This window comes from Protopterus annectens, chromosome 12.part0 (genome assembly GCF_019279795.1).
Source record: "Protopterus annectens isolate FY-2018-M chromosome 12.part0, PAN1.0, whole genome shotgun sequence".
NCBI classification, from domain to species: Eukaryota; Metazoa; Chordata; order Ceratodontiformes; family Protopteridae; genus Protopterus; species Protopterus annectens.
This window is the reverse complement of record NC_056746.1, coordinates 10470520-10486880: the sequence shown is the minus strand read 5'-3', so window position 1 is coordinate 10486880 and position 16361 is coordinate 10470520. Positions and strand designations below refer to the sequence as shown.

Genomic DNA, 16361 nt, shown 5'->3' with positions numbered 1-16361 from the left:
CAATTTTGCTGTTTGAGGTTATCAGATGCTCTCTGGTGTTGTTGTGACCATGACCAGGCAACATTTTTGTGTGTCAGCTCTCTTTAAACGCACTGATATCTCACTAAAGTCAGGGATAAATTTGCCCAAATAGTTAACCGTACTAAGAAAATGCTGTAGGGTTTGGACATTGTCTGGAGCTGACATCTCAAGAACGGCTGCTTGTTTGGAAGGGTCTGGTCATAAGTCTGTACTGGTAAATAAATGACCTACATAAGTAACTTCTGGTAACCTGAATTTGCATTTCAGAGCATTGAGCTTCAAGTTCACTTCTGGGTCTACTTTTATGGGATACACAACTGGACGTTTGCCTTGCTTGCCATTGAAAACATCATCATATTCTGAGAAAATAACATTACTGAAGATGGAACTGGGACATGTGCTTACATGATGGACTTCTTTGGTAAAAGAAAGCAGTTTCATTCTTAAACTGTTTCTGAGATCTAATAATGACTGCACAGGTCTTTGGACTACATAAAATTGCAAGCTGTAACTGTTCCCAGCCGAATAGCATGAAAGCACTACTGAGCCTTCGGTTTGAATCTCTTCACCTCCATAAGCAACAAGCTTCACACAATTAGCCAAATTAAGTTGCTCACTAGCTCTCACTCTATGAAATGTTTCTGCTGACATTATGTTGCACTTTGAACCAGAATCTAGGTTTACTGTCGATCAGGACAGTACAAAATACTTTGTTCTTTGCCAACAGATCTACTGCAATAACCTTTTCACCTACCACTGATACACCATCTACATGGAAGGTAGGGTTGCCGCTTTCTACATGATCAACTTGCTTTTTTGAGTGACCTTTCTTAATAATTGAATGAGGCTAGCTTGATTTACAAAACTTTTGAAAGTGGTTCCATTTTTTACACTTGTGGCACTGCTGAACAAATGCTAAGTACTTCTCTCTTTTAGACTCATGATTGGCACCACAGTTGCAACAGTTAACAATAAGACTTGACTTGGGTTTTGCTGGCTCACCCTTATACTGCACTGAGCATGTCCATTTTGCTGAGCTAGTCTTGGAACTTACTAGAAGGTTGCAAGTCCTCCCTGAAAAACCGGCAGGGGCTGCAGCTGCCATGTGCTTAGGCCTGCTTCTGCTTGCCACGTGCTGCATGCTGTCCACGCTTGCTCTAGAGGCTGTTGAAACCAAGCTCTTATCACTTGCAAATACACTTGTGAACCTTTCTGTGAGCTCATGGATTTGACAAATCTCTATAGATTTGCTCAATATTAAATCACTGTCACAAAGCAAAATCTTTCTTACAGCAGCATTATTAAGACAACACACAAGCCTTTCCTTTATTAACTCATCTTTCAAATCACAAAATCTGCATGTTTTAGCTTTATTTCTCAAGTCAGTGATATAAGCCGCAAAAGTTCCACCTGGCTTTTGGTCTCTTGGTACCTCTTAATGTAACATTTGTCTTGGGGTTGCACATTTCCCTAAATGTACATTTTAAGCACTCGGTATCCTCTCTTGATTCAGAAGGTACAACAATACGTCAGTTTTCCCTTCTCTTGCATATACTGTTGGTGCATACACAAATGAATGCTCTCTTTCAGTGGCTTCTGACCCTGCTAAGTTCATAGCAAAATGAATGGCCTCATATGTGCATCTTTGTCAGAAAAAAATGCTTATATGAAAATATCATATTACTGCTGAAATGCTCTCCAATTCTCTGCAATATTATGATCAAACACACGTGGACTGGATCTGCGAAATGCCTATGCCATATCAACACACAGTAGTGAAGGTGCTTGAGATTATGTACGAGTAGACACACACACACACACACACACACACACACACACACACACACACACACACACATATATAATATATATATATATATATATATATATATATATATATATATATATGGGTCTACTGTATAAGTTCAAAAATACACTTCTTCGAACTCACACAGTAGACCCTGGGTTACGCGAAAGTGCACTTAATCGAAAGTGCACTTTCACGAAACCCGCTTCAGCAAACGGGCTACGTACTGCTGTTTAGTGCAGTAGTCACCGACCTTAGGGTTAGGGCGCGGGTCATGGTAAGGGGATAGCTAGTAGGGCTATCCCCTTACCATGACCCGTGCCCTAACCCTAAGGTCCGTGACTACCGCACCACAGTGGAGAACATAGCACGTTTTCCTACTGTCCTCTACTGTGGTGCGATACGTTCGCAGAAGCAGAGTTCGTGAAAGTGCACTTTCGAATAACTGCACTTTCGCGTAACTGAGCGGTCTACTGCTCTTTTTCGAATACGTGGTATACGATGAAAAGCAGTAGACCCATATATATATATATATATATATATATATATATATATATATATATATATATGTATATATACCAAAACTTGTAATTCTGCCCAGTAGCACAACAGACTCTTTGAAATAACTGCACTTTGCCAAATAAGTCTACATAGCACAAGAATTCTTTACAATCACTGTACTTTGTGAAATCACTCCTTATCACTGTAAGTAAGAAATACTTTGAAATGACTGTACTTTGTGAACAAACTGTACACAGCAGAAGAAGCTCAAAGTAAGAAACACTTCAAAATGAATGCACTTTGCAAATAAACTGTTTACAGCACAAGAACCTTTTCAAAATGGCTGTACTTTGACTGCACTTTGCAAAATAACTGTATTTGCACACAGCAAACTCTTTGAAATAATTATACCATAGTAAAGCACATATAATGTAATCACTTTGCACACTCTGTGATACTTCAAACAACTGTAGTTATGCTTTGAATGACTTTGGTCAATGCAAAATAGTTTATGCCCAAACACGGTCTTTTATAAAACATGCAGTCACCTTGCTCTTTAAGCTTATTTTGCCCTTTTATTGTGCTCGTTATGCCCTTTTAACCTCTTATCCTGCTCATTATACTGTCCTTGAGCTCGTTTTACTTTAAACATGCTTGTTATACAAACCAGAGGCAATTCTGAACCCCATATAAGTATTTCTGATAGTTTTATCGAATATCATGGTTTAAACACTTAGTTTAATTAATAATGTATTTTGTGCCTTTTGTTTGATTAATAAAGCATTTTGTGCTACTCTTTTGATTAATAATGTGGTTGGTGCTGTACAAATGCTCCTTATCATTTTTCTTTGCAAAATAAATCATTTGTGCAAGTTTTGGTTACCTGAAGTTTGTTTCTGGCCCTTTTTGATCATTTGAGCACTGTATTACCCAACCTACTCAGTATACCTTCGCTGTCAACTCTGCACCTCATGGCTTGATGAAGTTGCACTCTCAATCCCATTTCTGATACCATGTCTCTTATCTGGTCAGGATAAAACAGACTAACACTTGTGGGTTCAGTTCAAGCAGCTTTATTAAATGCAAACACATCTGGATTGAGGCTTAGTAACTTAAACTTAAATAAACCTATGAATAGACTGATTACTAGACTCATGCATGTTAACACTCTGACTGTTCTCTCAAAATGGCACTGCTGACTGCACGTGCTCACTATTTATATGTATGCGCTACATCTGGAAATGCTTCTTAAAGTTACACACATGCTCTGTTATACAAGTAGTATCTGCTGTGTTCCCAGCCACCTTGTACATGAGGCAACCTCCCCCTTTACCCTGTTCTAGCTACATCTGTGCCTACCAGTGTTTGATTTGGGGGATTTTAGATTTTGTATGTATAGGACTACATCTGTAAAATGGTACAAAACAGCATTATCATCAACCCTCCTTTTTCCCATGTTCTCCATGGGTTGGGGTATTATGTCAACTCTCACCATCTCTTTGTATTCAATGCCACTTTCCTGCCTTCTTGAGCACTTATGCCTGACTGTCACAAGTCTTCTCTCACACAATCCATCCCTCTCTTTTCTGAACACTCTTGTTTCATCTTACCTTTTTCCTTTCTGTCCCAAATCTTTTCACCAGATTGTCATCTTTTCTGCATATCTGCCCAAACCTGTTCTCTTTGACCTTTTCTGCAATTGGAGCTACTTTGGCTTCTGCTCTTATGCTTTTGTCTCTTTGTCTTTCCCCACAGTATGCATTCTACTACCCATCTCAGGCACTTCATCTCCATAACCTCTAGTTTCCTCACCTGCTCTGCCTTTACTGCCCAGGTTTCTGTGCAATATAGTACTAGTTACACCACTGTTTTATACACCTTACGTTTCAGCTTCTTTGCCATTCTTCTGTCATATACTACCCCTGAGACTCTGTGCCACCTGGCTGCAGCCTCTCTGATTCTAGCTATGACCTCCTCATTTTGACTTCCCTTCTCTTCAACCACCACTCCCAGATACTTGAAGCTGTTAACCTGTTCCACTATTTTCCCCTCTATTTCAATTATCAGCTTTTTCTGAACTCCACTATTTGCTGCCGTTATAAATGAATTATTTGTACACAGCATCATTGCATGTGCCTTCAGTTTTGCACGCCATTCCCCTATCCTTTTATAATGTTTTTGCTCAGAGTCTGCCTGTAATGCCACATCATCCGCATACAGCAACTTTATTGATCTGTCCCCTCCTACCTGTTTGCTAATGTAGTCCATCACTAGTATGAACAACAGTGGCTCAGTGCTAAACACTGGTGCACACCCACTCTCACTGGGAACCTGTCTGTGAGATTGAACATTGCTCATAATTGAGTCATTGGGTCATTGTACATAGCCTGCACTAATTCTACCAATGTTTCTGGCACTTTGATCCACAACAGGAATGCCCACATCAGCTTTCTTGGGACCTTATCATATGCTTTCTCCAAGTCAAGGAATGTGCAGTTGGACTCTTTCTTGGGACCTTGTCATATGCTTTCTGCAAGTCAAGAAATGCCCAGTTGGACTTTCCTCATGTCTAGCTTATTCTCCTCTGTCTCACTGCAAACATTGGGTTAGTTGTGCTGCATCTTGATCTGAATCCGAATTGCTTATCTCCCTTTTTACTTTCTACTAATTTGAGTATTTGTTTATCACCCTCTCCAGAACTTTCATGCAATGTGACAGGAGTTTGATACCTCTGTACTGCCCACAGTTGTGAATGTCCCATTTGTTCTTAACCCTGGCACTAGTATGCCTATTCTCCAGTTATTTGGGATATGCGTTTCTCTCCACACACTTCTATAAGTACCCTCAGGAGCCACTTCTCCCCATCTCACCCAGCATCTTTATCATACCTGCTGCGACCTCATCTCAGCCTGCTGCTTTCCTGACTTCATTTTCCTTAGTGCTGTCCTTACTTCTTATGTGGTGGGCTCCTCCTCTTCTCTCATCATAGGCTATGTCTGTGACAGTACATTGTTTGTGGGGTTTTCTTCATTCAGAAGCTGCTGGAAGTGCTCCTTCCATTTGCCTTTGATGTGCTGTGGACTGGTGAGCAGGTCATTACTAGCCTTTCTTATGAAGTGTGTCTGACTATCTGCTTTATCTTTCTGTCTTTGCCTTGCAATCTGATATAGTCTCTTTGTGCCATCTACTGTGTCAGTTTCCAGATGCTGATAGAGTGCCTCTGATGCCTTGTTTTTTGATATTAGCCTTTTAGTTTGCCAACCAGTATTCCTTCCTAGCCTGGACCATCTTTTCTATCTTCCACATTTTCCTGCACTCCTTCTTTCTTTTGATGACTTGCTGGACTTCACCATTCCATCCACCACCAGCTTTCCTTATGTACCTTATTTCCATATGTGGCTCAGCCACATTTCTATTCTGTGGTCCTCACACATGCTGTTTTGAGGCACTGCCATTCTTCTTCAGCTCTACCTCTTCCTCTTATTGGGGTGCTAGAGCTCTACATAATTCCTTGAACTGTTGTGCTTTCTCTCAAGTCAACTTCCAGGTGATCAGCCTGGTTTCTGTTGATCTTAGAGCCTTCTCTGACCACTGCTTGATTGTGGCAACTAGTGGTTTATGCTGTGGGCCAACTGTTTCACTGGGGATGACTTCGCAATCGCTGTTTCTTCCTGAGTGCCCTTTTCTTACTAGGAGAAAGTCTGACTGAGTTGCATGTTGGCCACTCTTGTATGTGGTCTTCTGACTGCCTCTCTTTCTGAAAAATGTGTTGGCTACTGTCAAGCCATTTACCAGAAGAAGTATAGAATGGCCTCTTCTCTTTCATTACTGTTGCCCCACCTACATGGACCCAGGCAGTCCTCATATCCTGTTCTGTCTGTCCCTATATGTGCATTCCAGTCACCCATTATTATCACCAATTCATGTTGTCCTGCTTTAGCCAGCAGGTCTTGTGACTGCTGTCTGAATCCATTCTTTTCTTCAGTACCACAACTCTGCTGTGGGGCATAAGCTGAGATTATGAATGCTGCCCTATCATAGGCTGAGATTATGAATGCTGCCCTATCATAGGCTGAGATTATGAATGCTGCCCTATCATTAGGCTGGAGTCTGATTACTATGAGTCTGTCACTGATTCTGATAACATCCCTCATTGTCTTCTGAAGCCTCTCCCTTAACACAAATCCCACCCTGTTTCTTGCCTGTTCTCCTCCTGAGTAGTAGACTCTGGATCCCAAGCAAGGTGATCCCAGCCTCCTTCTTACCATCATGTAATCCACTTCCAAGATGCATTCTTTCAGTGAACCTACATTAAGTGTAGCAATGCTTAGTTCAAGTTTAGCAGGTTGATTGCTTTTATGTCCAGCTTTTGCTCAACAGAGCTATACCAGGTAACCCCAGCTGGGCAAATGGACACCGACTGACCAGTAGCGTATTGACCCAGGGCTGCTAGTCTTTATGGTGGGCAAACATTGGCCAATAGGGGTACATACACCCTTCCCACCATTAGCATGGGTCCCTGGTGTAGGTCATAGGCTGTGTCCTCAATCCAGTTATCACCGGCAAATACTCATGCCCATTTGGCAACATTAGTCAACTTAAATGAAACACCTAAAGCCATATTTTGCACTGTTGAGTGGTAGCCCTACCACAGTGTGCAGTCTGAGATATGTGTTCTCCTGTCATGATGATACTGCACACCACAGTAAATGTCCAAAGTGGTTGGTTTATACAACTCTTCCCCCTATAGGGTACCATGTAGAGTTTTGTGCTGCACACAACTCCATTCTTTTTGGTGAGTTTGAGATGGAAACACTCAGCGTGTTTTTCAGAGGTTGAAGGAACCCCTGAAAGACACAGAGAGAACATACAAACTCCAAACAGGCATTGAGTGGGTGGGAGATTGGCCTAATGGTTAAGGTGTTTACCTTACAGACACAAGGTACAGGGTTTGATTCTCACATTGGGTAACTGGCTAGGCTTAAAATATGGCCTGAAAGGGCAGGTAGCCTAGTACTAACCTATGAACCTATGACTGGAAGTCAGGATTGAATCTTATATTGTATGCATGGGAATTGAAGATCTTAACCATTGTGCCAACTGGTCCAAAAATGGTAGAAAACATTCTAATAACATTTTCAGAAAATGTAATTAGGGCAATTACCTGTAAAACTGTCATACATTGTGCTACTAAAATGCAAACATGCAGTTTCATCCTGAATTTTAATCATCAGGTTGCACCAGAGTCTTGCCTTCTAGAATCTTTAATCTCTGCTGGTGTTCGGAGTTTCATTTCTTCTATATCTATTAGGAAACTGTGTGACTATATCTTATGTATACAGTTACACCTGAAAAGAGGCACTTCTCCTAATGGGCTTGCCTCAATTACAAATGGATAAATTAAAATGTATAAAATAAACTACTCCATGTTTAGACAGTCTTTGCTGAAATTGACCATGACTGATTAGAAATATACTCTAAATTGACAAACACTCTGGACGTCTGCCTAAGGCCATGAAGTACCACACTGTTATCATCACAGTGTTTCAATGTGACAGACAAGGGTGAAAAACTATTGCTCCTATTCTGAAGCCAGGAAAAAAAAATAATTCCATTCCCTTCTTCACAAAAATAATTTTCTGATATCTTTCCTTACATATTCCAACAACCAACAAATCAAACATTAGTAATAATAAACTATGTTGAATATTAAACTCCTCTGAACCTTGTCAGTAACGTAGGAGAAAATGTGTTAATTGAAAAAATTATCATTATACATACTGCCATGCATAAATGTCCTATAAATTGCTACAATAAGCCATAATTTTAACTACCTGTATTAAAAATATTTACCATCATACCCTTCTTTTCATGCAGTAATCTATAATAAGGCATGTTTCTTAAATCAAATTAATTTCCTACAATCAGTGAAATGTATTCAGTATATACATTTTTGCTACGTTCTGCAATCCAACAATGGCCTGCCAAATCGTCTGTACAATTTCTTCCTATTAAAACTTTCTCTTTATCATACATTCAGGATGTACTCCAGGGCACAGTCACCTTATATTTAGGTTTTTATTAAAAAATTACCCTAGCAGTGGCCTCGAGTCCTACATTCCTTCAGGGCATGCAGAAAAGAAAAAGTATGCTTAAATGTATATGTTCAATTTCTATTAATATTGATTGCCGCAGATGATCTCTGTTAGCAGGAAGCAAAGGATCACATGTGGTTTTTCTACTTGGAAGTTTCTAAAATGTAATTTTTTAGTACAGTTTGCCAGACTAGAAAAATTAGATCAATCTACAGGAGACACTGTAAATACTAATCTTAAACTTAGGCAAGCTGTCATTTTTCTTCTGTTATATTATCATTCACTTGTATTCTAAAAATGTTTCTACAATGTTCAACTGAAAATGGCTATTATAAAAATGTCAGCTTATTTGATATATTACTAAAAATGCCTGAACTTCTCATGTTTGGAAGCAAAAATGATTAGGACTGTTCATATCCATGTATTTCACTTTCAGCCAATCTCCAATTACGTTTAATGAGTTACTATCAACTTATTGTGCTTAATTACCAAACAAAAACACTTCTTTATGAGTACAAACACAAGTAAATGTTTACTCTAACTATCCTTCATGATGTTCTGCTGATGGTGAGATGTCAATACCATAAAATGTGTCTCTGTTGAGCCCTCTATGCTGTCTAAGCGATTATAGAATGTAAACACTGTAAGCTTGTAGTCAATTATGTTAATACTGTTTCTTTACAGAGTGAAGTTGAGCTGGGAGAATTGTTACTGTCGCTTAATTACTTGCCGAGTGCTGGAAGGCTAAATGTGGATATTATTAGAGCCAAACAGCTTTTACAGACTGACATGAGCCAAGGATCAGGTATTTTTACAGCTAGAATTCTACATTTTTCTTCTGCAGCTAATATTGTCTGTTCGTGTTAACATCAATAATTGTAAAACCATGCTACATGAAAGGTCTTGATTTTTGCCCTGTTTTGAGCACAGCTAAGGAGATGTTAAACATCATTCATTTATATTGTCATAATTGTTGTATTTATGTAGATATCTTAACATCCAAGCAATACCAACACAACTGATTAACCTCTTATAAAAGCTCTCATGTGTAACTTGAATGGCTGCTTCCAAGACATTACAAAATTAATATTTACTGTATTTATTATGACTTGTAAGTGTAAGATCTAGACTATAATGAATGCTATCATGGGATTAGTATGTGTTAAACGGTTTGCCATTTATACTTCTTTAATAATCATTATGGTTTCAGAAATATATAAATTTGCCTGAACTGTTTAGATATAACCTGATTTTGTCAAAAGGCTCAGGATGCAGCCATTGCAAGTTAGAGTAAAAAAAAAAATTCCAGTGTTCCGCTGGAGGGGATGAGTTTAAAAAGTCTTCATAGTTCATTGTCCGTTTTAGTTATTATATGTCTCTGCAAAGTGGCTTAAAATTGAAATAGACAACATAGATTTTAAACATTTAACAAGACGTTTGTTCTTGCAGATCCTTTTGTAAAGATTCAGATGGTTCATACATAGATTTGTAAACATTTAACAAGACGTTTGTTCTTGCAGATCCTTTTGTAAAGATTCAGATGGTTCATACATAGATTTGTAAACATTTAACAAGACGTTTGTTCTTGCAGATCCTTTTGTAAAGATTCAGATGGTTCATACATAGATTTGTAAACATTTAACAAGACGTTTGTTCTTGCAGATCCTTTTGTAAATATTCAGATGGTTCATACATAGATTTGTAAACATTTAACAAGACGTTTGTTCTTGCAGATCCTTTTGTAAAGATTCAGATGGTTCATACATAGATTTGTAAACATTTAACAAGACGTTTGTTCTTGCAGATCCTTTTGTAAAGATTCAGATGGTTCATGGATTAAAACTAATGAAAACGAAGAAGACTTCCTGCATGCGAGGCACAATTGATCCGTTCTACAATGAGTCCTTTAGTTTCAAGGTCTCTCAAGAAGAACTAGAAAGTATTAGCTTAGTATTCACAGGTAAAGTTGATTTTTTAACTGGTTAAGAAACGGATATGGCCATAAAGTTTTTATTGTTTAAACTAGACAGGGAAATTAATTTCACATTTCTGAAAGTACCTTAAACGAAAGCAAAATAACGGAAAGTCTGCCAGCAATGCATCAGAAGGCAATGGATGGATCGCTACAGCATTTACGCTGTTATAGGTAAAAGAATAAAAAAGTTGTAAATAAAAAAATCGCACTTATTGGGATAGGTATATCTGCTACTGAAACGTTACTTTCTTTAGGAATCTGCTCAAAATATTCACACAGACAGTTATTGTATAAACATTAAACAGCAGCACAAATACACTTGTTTACATCCAGCGGAGGCACAGACACAGACACACATGCACATTCACACCTGGACACACAAAACTCAAGCACACATGCATGCACAAACATGCATACACACACACATACACATGTACATATAAAACACGCAGAGCACACACTGATATTAGCAGGTCACTGTCTGACAAATTCTTCTGAATGTACAACTTGCCTCAAAACAAGTTACTTCATTCTTAGCATCACATTTTACTGACCAAGGGTGGAAGGGAATTTCATGGATCCTTCACCAATCACATTTTAAGTCCAGAGTGGAAAAAAAATTGATGTTTCCTTTACCAGTTCTGTAAAGAAGTGTCTCATCTTTGACTTAAAAACAAATTTCATCAAACTGCGAGCTATGTTTTCTGTAGTGCCATTGTTTGCCATTTATGCATTTCCCTACCCCATCATCATTGTTTAGGTCCACCTACGCATATACTCATTTCACAACTATGTAGACACAAAACATAGCTTGTCTTTCCCCCTATCTCAGCTGTCCATACTCACATCTTCCAAAACATGGACAATCTGAGAGTCCTCAAAATCATCTTAAGGTCCATTTTCAGGTCTTAATCTTTTGGCTGCAGAATTAGGAGTAACGGAAAATAAGCAGGGAAAAGGCCCCACATTAGGGACACCTTTTAAACATTGGTGCTATTAACTTAGAGCTGCACAAAAGTTGTACTGTTTAAGGAGGTACACAGCAATGTTTTTTTACAAAATTAGGGACACCCTGGAAAGTTAGGGACAATTGAGAGGTATGGGCCTCTGGAATGTCCCAGATACTTTGAAGCACACTCTTGTCACTATCATATAAAGGTGTGTGCCACTTAATGTCTTTCCGCACAACGTCTGACTGCATTTATGTCTATACTGTATTAAGTGGATGTAAATGCAGTCAGACGTTGTACAGAAGGATGTTAAGCAAAGCACAATGTACAGAATATGGTGTTCACTTAATGTCCTCATTGCCTAACATTGTATGGGATAGAACCTATCATGGTTGTTAAGTGGCGCACAGCTGTACAGAAGAAATATAATCTCTAGTTCCTGAGAATCTATTCTATCTCCTTCACAACCAGCCATGTTGCTTGCTATTGCCAATGTCCTACAGCATGTAGAGTGGTGTTTGCTCTGTGTATGAGTCGATCTTCTAAATGTTTTTCTTCATCACTTCTTCCCAGCACAGTCCCTATGCAGGGACACTTCATATTCTTTTCTACATGATTTTGCATTTTCTAGGGACATTGAAACCACTTTGCTAGCATAATCAGGTCCTGAAGAATCCTTTTACTGCACCAGGCTTAAACATCATCTCATTGTAACCCAAGTTGTTTGAGATTTTGGATGTGAATATTTTGAATAGATCTCTGTTAATTGCTGCACAGCGAAGGAGTCCACAATCACTAAACCTCAGCTATAGATAAGATAAGATGCATATCTTTTTCTCACCTTAACAAACTGCATGTTGGAGATCATTAAAGTAATCCACTGAGGTAGATTAGAGGAAGATCCATTCTAATGCATTTCTACACTTGATTTAAACATTTTAGAGCTGTAAATCTCCTGTCTGGTAGCAGTACTAGGTACATTTCTGATTTGTCTTCATCATGGATATCTAATTCTAGAGTTTCAAACATGGAGATAAACTTGAATTATCTTCTGTGTTGTGGTGTGCTGACATTCCTAATGAACTACTGTCATTTGCCAGAACTGTGTCTGTTTCAAGGCCTGTTTCAAGGTTGTGTACTCTTGCCTTTGCTAATGTACAGCAACACACATCAAATAGGTTATAGATAAAAATAGTCAGAAAGGCTGTTGGCAGCTGAAATACAAAATGGCTGAACTAATAGTATGTGGAATGCACAATGCCATAAGTTTTACATGAGCATAAAATCTCACTTCCGCATGCAAAACTTAAAGCTTTCAAAACCTAGTAAAATACAGCACCTTTTGCTTTTATGCCTTCTTTATATGCCATTGAGTAAGCATAATGGTTTTGGATATAAATGTTTGAATGTATTTTAGTTCAGGTGTCTGGTTTTATAGGACATTGGTGGATAAGACTGCATTGATGGAGTTAAATAGCTGATATGAATTAAAGCACAAATATCACTGTTGTGCGATGACATTTACATAGCTTAAAGTAGAAAAAGATCACAGGGCTCTTCTACCATTTAAATGTCTTTCTCTGATCCTCTTCACTGTAGTAGCTCTGCTACCAGCTTCCCTAGCTGTTAAACAAGCTGAAAACCTATTCAAAATTGAATACAACAAGGCAGTAAAACTCTATACAATTTAGTTTACTATCAGACTTCAGATGCACTTTCCGTTTGATTTACTGGAAAAGGAACACTTTAGATTAATGGATAAAGGTATTGTATTTGTTCATCAAGACAGAATTGTTGAGGATCTCATTATGGCCCATGCTACAGAATTTTCCTGCACTTACTTTATATTAGCTACATAGAATACAGTATAGACATTACTGCTTATATAAAAAGTTTGTTGCAGTAGTTTATTATTGCTAACACTGAGTTGGTGCATTAAGAGTTCTTCATAAAGTATGTGTCTGGTTAGTCACAAATGTGGTGTAAAATTTGGGAAAGTTTCATTCATGGAGTAAATGAGACTCGCATTTACTCTGCCATGGTGTATCATGTTAGTCCCAGATGATTGGGAGGTGGTTGGTTTTTCAGACCTACTATACTGAAGGTTCTGGCTTAGTACAATATGGCATGAAGATTTACATCTTATTGCTACTTAAAAATGGTGCAGATTAATGGTGAGCATTTCTCTGTACAGTCATGGACTCGTAGGCGATTACCAGGCTAATGGCCCTAAGAGGCCTTTTTAAGCCTAGCTATGTTTTCCCATGTGTAAATGACAGGATAAATTACCCAGCAGTATATAGTAGGTTTAGGTGGCCAAGCTCATACAAGCTGCCTCTGTACAATAGAGGCATAGGTGCCAGTCCAGGGGTACATTTCTGATTTCTCAGCAGCTGGTCCAGGTTGCATTTGAATTGGGTCAGGGACAATATTTGCTTCACATGGATGGGAAGCCTGTTCCACACACACACACACACACTCACACACACACACACACACACACACACACACACACACACACACACACACACACACACACACACACACACACACACACACACCTGTCCCTCCAACATGCTTTATTTATGTTGAAAATGAGGTTTAAGTCCTTCAGTCAGGTATTTTGAATGGTGATAGACTTGCAGGTGTGCAGTAAGTCCATCAGTACTGGATCAGATGGTGCCTTATAAAGCAGGCATATATCACATCTCAGTAGTCTGTAGGAGACTGAGAATGAAGATAAGGCTTTCAGGCAGTCTGTGTACTCCATGTCATTTAACCATTGTATTCTTTTTGGGAGGAACCACCGGAGGCAGCCAAATTGATGCATGTACCTGATCAGGTACATACCAAAGTGACCATTATACTCAATGGCCAGCCTAATGATGGCTGAGTACAGTGGGATGATGACATGTTCAGAACTGGATACCATAACCTTACATAAAAGTTGCACAATATAGAATTATTTCCTTCCAATAGTAGTCATATGATGGTGAAAGGCCAAGTCATTGTCCACATATGTTCCAAAGTCTTTAACCACCATGTCTGTTCTTAGGAGTGTATTGTATGTGTGATAATTCCCTGTGGTGTCCATTTTTCTAAAAGATGCTCTTATACATTTTTTGGCATTCAATTTTAGACTATGGTCCTGGCATCAATTATTAGTTTGTGACAAGCCTTCTTGAAGGATACTGGTGTCCATGGGGGATTCTATGATTCCACCAAGCTTGCAGTTGTCCTTAGATTTGATCAACCAGATGCCTATGATGTTAGCTTTGACTTCTGAAAAGTAGATGCCAAAAAGGAGAGGCCCCAGCCCTGAGCCCTGAAGGAGTCTGCCAGTGACTGATCCTTTGGTGCAGGCAGAGTAACTAATTTTGGCTTCTTGTGAGCTGTCTGTGAGCCATTTGACAATCTAGTGCTTGGCAATGGGGTTTACACTTAGTTTCATGAGTTTGTCTACAATTCCTGAATGTGGAATAGTGTTGAATGCTTTGTGTACCATTATACTCTTTTCCACATCTTTGGTGACTTTCTTGAAAATGCCCATCTAGTTGAGTAAGCACTGTCTGCCTTTGCTGAAGCCAAACTGTGTTAGATCCAGTCTCTGAAGGTTTCCTATGTCTTTATTTATAATATTCATAATAATACTTCCCTTGGCTTTACATAAGAAATCTGTGGTCTGTAGTAACCTGGTTCAGTAGATGGCTTGCCATTGTGTCGAGGGATAAATGTTGCAATCCAACATTCAATAGGCATGAAGCAAGTTAGGAGGATAAGGTCAAACAGTGATTTACAAGGCTTGATAGGTCATGTATCATGCTGTTCACGAGGAATTCTGGGATATTTTCAGGGCCCATAGATGCATAATTTTTTGCCTTGGAGAGTGTACTAAGGACTTATTCACTAGTGATAGCTGGAGGAGCTATGGTCAAGGGTATCTCTTAAGAAATGTTCTGGGGAGGAAGACGGGTGTAATTGGTGCTAAATTTATCAGCCAGTAGGTTTGTGATATCCTTGTGCTCCGTATAGCTGGTTCCATTTACAATTACTCCAGCACACTGTTGTATATTACTTTGAGTTTGTGAATGTAGCTGAAGAAGGCTTCTGGTTGCCCTTTGCCTGCAAGGCTATCTTTTGCTCAAATGTGGCTTTCCCGAGTTGTTTATTTGGTTTGAGAAGGGGTTTGTTGCCTTGCTGGGCATTGCACTTCTCAGTTTTGGCTATGGTTTTCTTCCTTTTGTTATACAACCTGTTGATGTTGGGATTCAGCTGGGGGGGTCTTGTTCTTTGAGTTACTCCCCACCTTTTTGCCCCTTCCTGTGGAGTAGCTGATCTAAATATGTTTGGAATTGTAGTCTTGCTTTGCTAGGGTTCTCCCCATGGTTTAAACCATGTTTCTGTAACTACACAGATGTCTATGTTCTCCAGAGGGAAGAGAGCTTGCAGGGGGTGGAATGTTTATTTAGTTTTCTGACACTGAACAGTTATACCTTTACATTATCCTGGTTTGGATTTGATATGGTGAAGGTTTATCAGGCTGGTATTGCCTAAAAATAAATGTGGGTTGGACAAAGTTTTTAGCCAGTATTCCAAAGTGAAAAGTTTACAGGTGCAGATCATCCTTCATGAAGAAGTGTGGTTTGTCCATCATATCCTGCCAGGCTGACAAATATTGTACCCCTTTGACTGACACCAAAAACAAAGTCAAATGTTAAAGCCAATTATCTTCTGATCATATTGTGGCATCATCCTAAGAGAAAATAAATTGCTGCTGAGTGCTAGTCTCACACCAACTTGGGACACATAGTCCAAGAGTGTAACAGCAGTCATCTCACCCCAGATGAGCTTGCTTTCCACAAGTGTATTTTCATTTTGTTTTTCTTAAACAGTGCATGTGTAGCTGATTAAGGGCATGCACATCTAACATTTGAGCAGTTTCCTTCATCAGCTGTAATGTCGGTGTTTTGACTGAGAAATTCTCAAGCAAGCAGCCAATAGAAATGAACTAA

The 16361-nt window shown here is 39.0% G+C and overlaps 1 protein-coding gene across 2 annotated transcripts in view; it reads left to right on the top strand.

Annotated features, from left to right (window-relative positions):
• Positions 1-16361, top strand: part of SYT17 (synaptotagmin 17) — an 859797-nt gene that overhangs the window by 438225 nt on the left and 405211 nt on the right. For both annotated transcript variants that reach the window (XM_044089048.1, XM_044089049.1), the window contains exons 6-7: positions 9109-9229; positions 10229-10384. In XM_044089048.1, coding sequence (XP_043944983.1) covers positions 9109-9229; positions 10229-10384 — 277 coding nt within the window. The remainder of the gene's footprint in view (positions 1-9108; positions 9230-10228; positions 10385-16361) is intronic.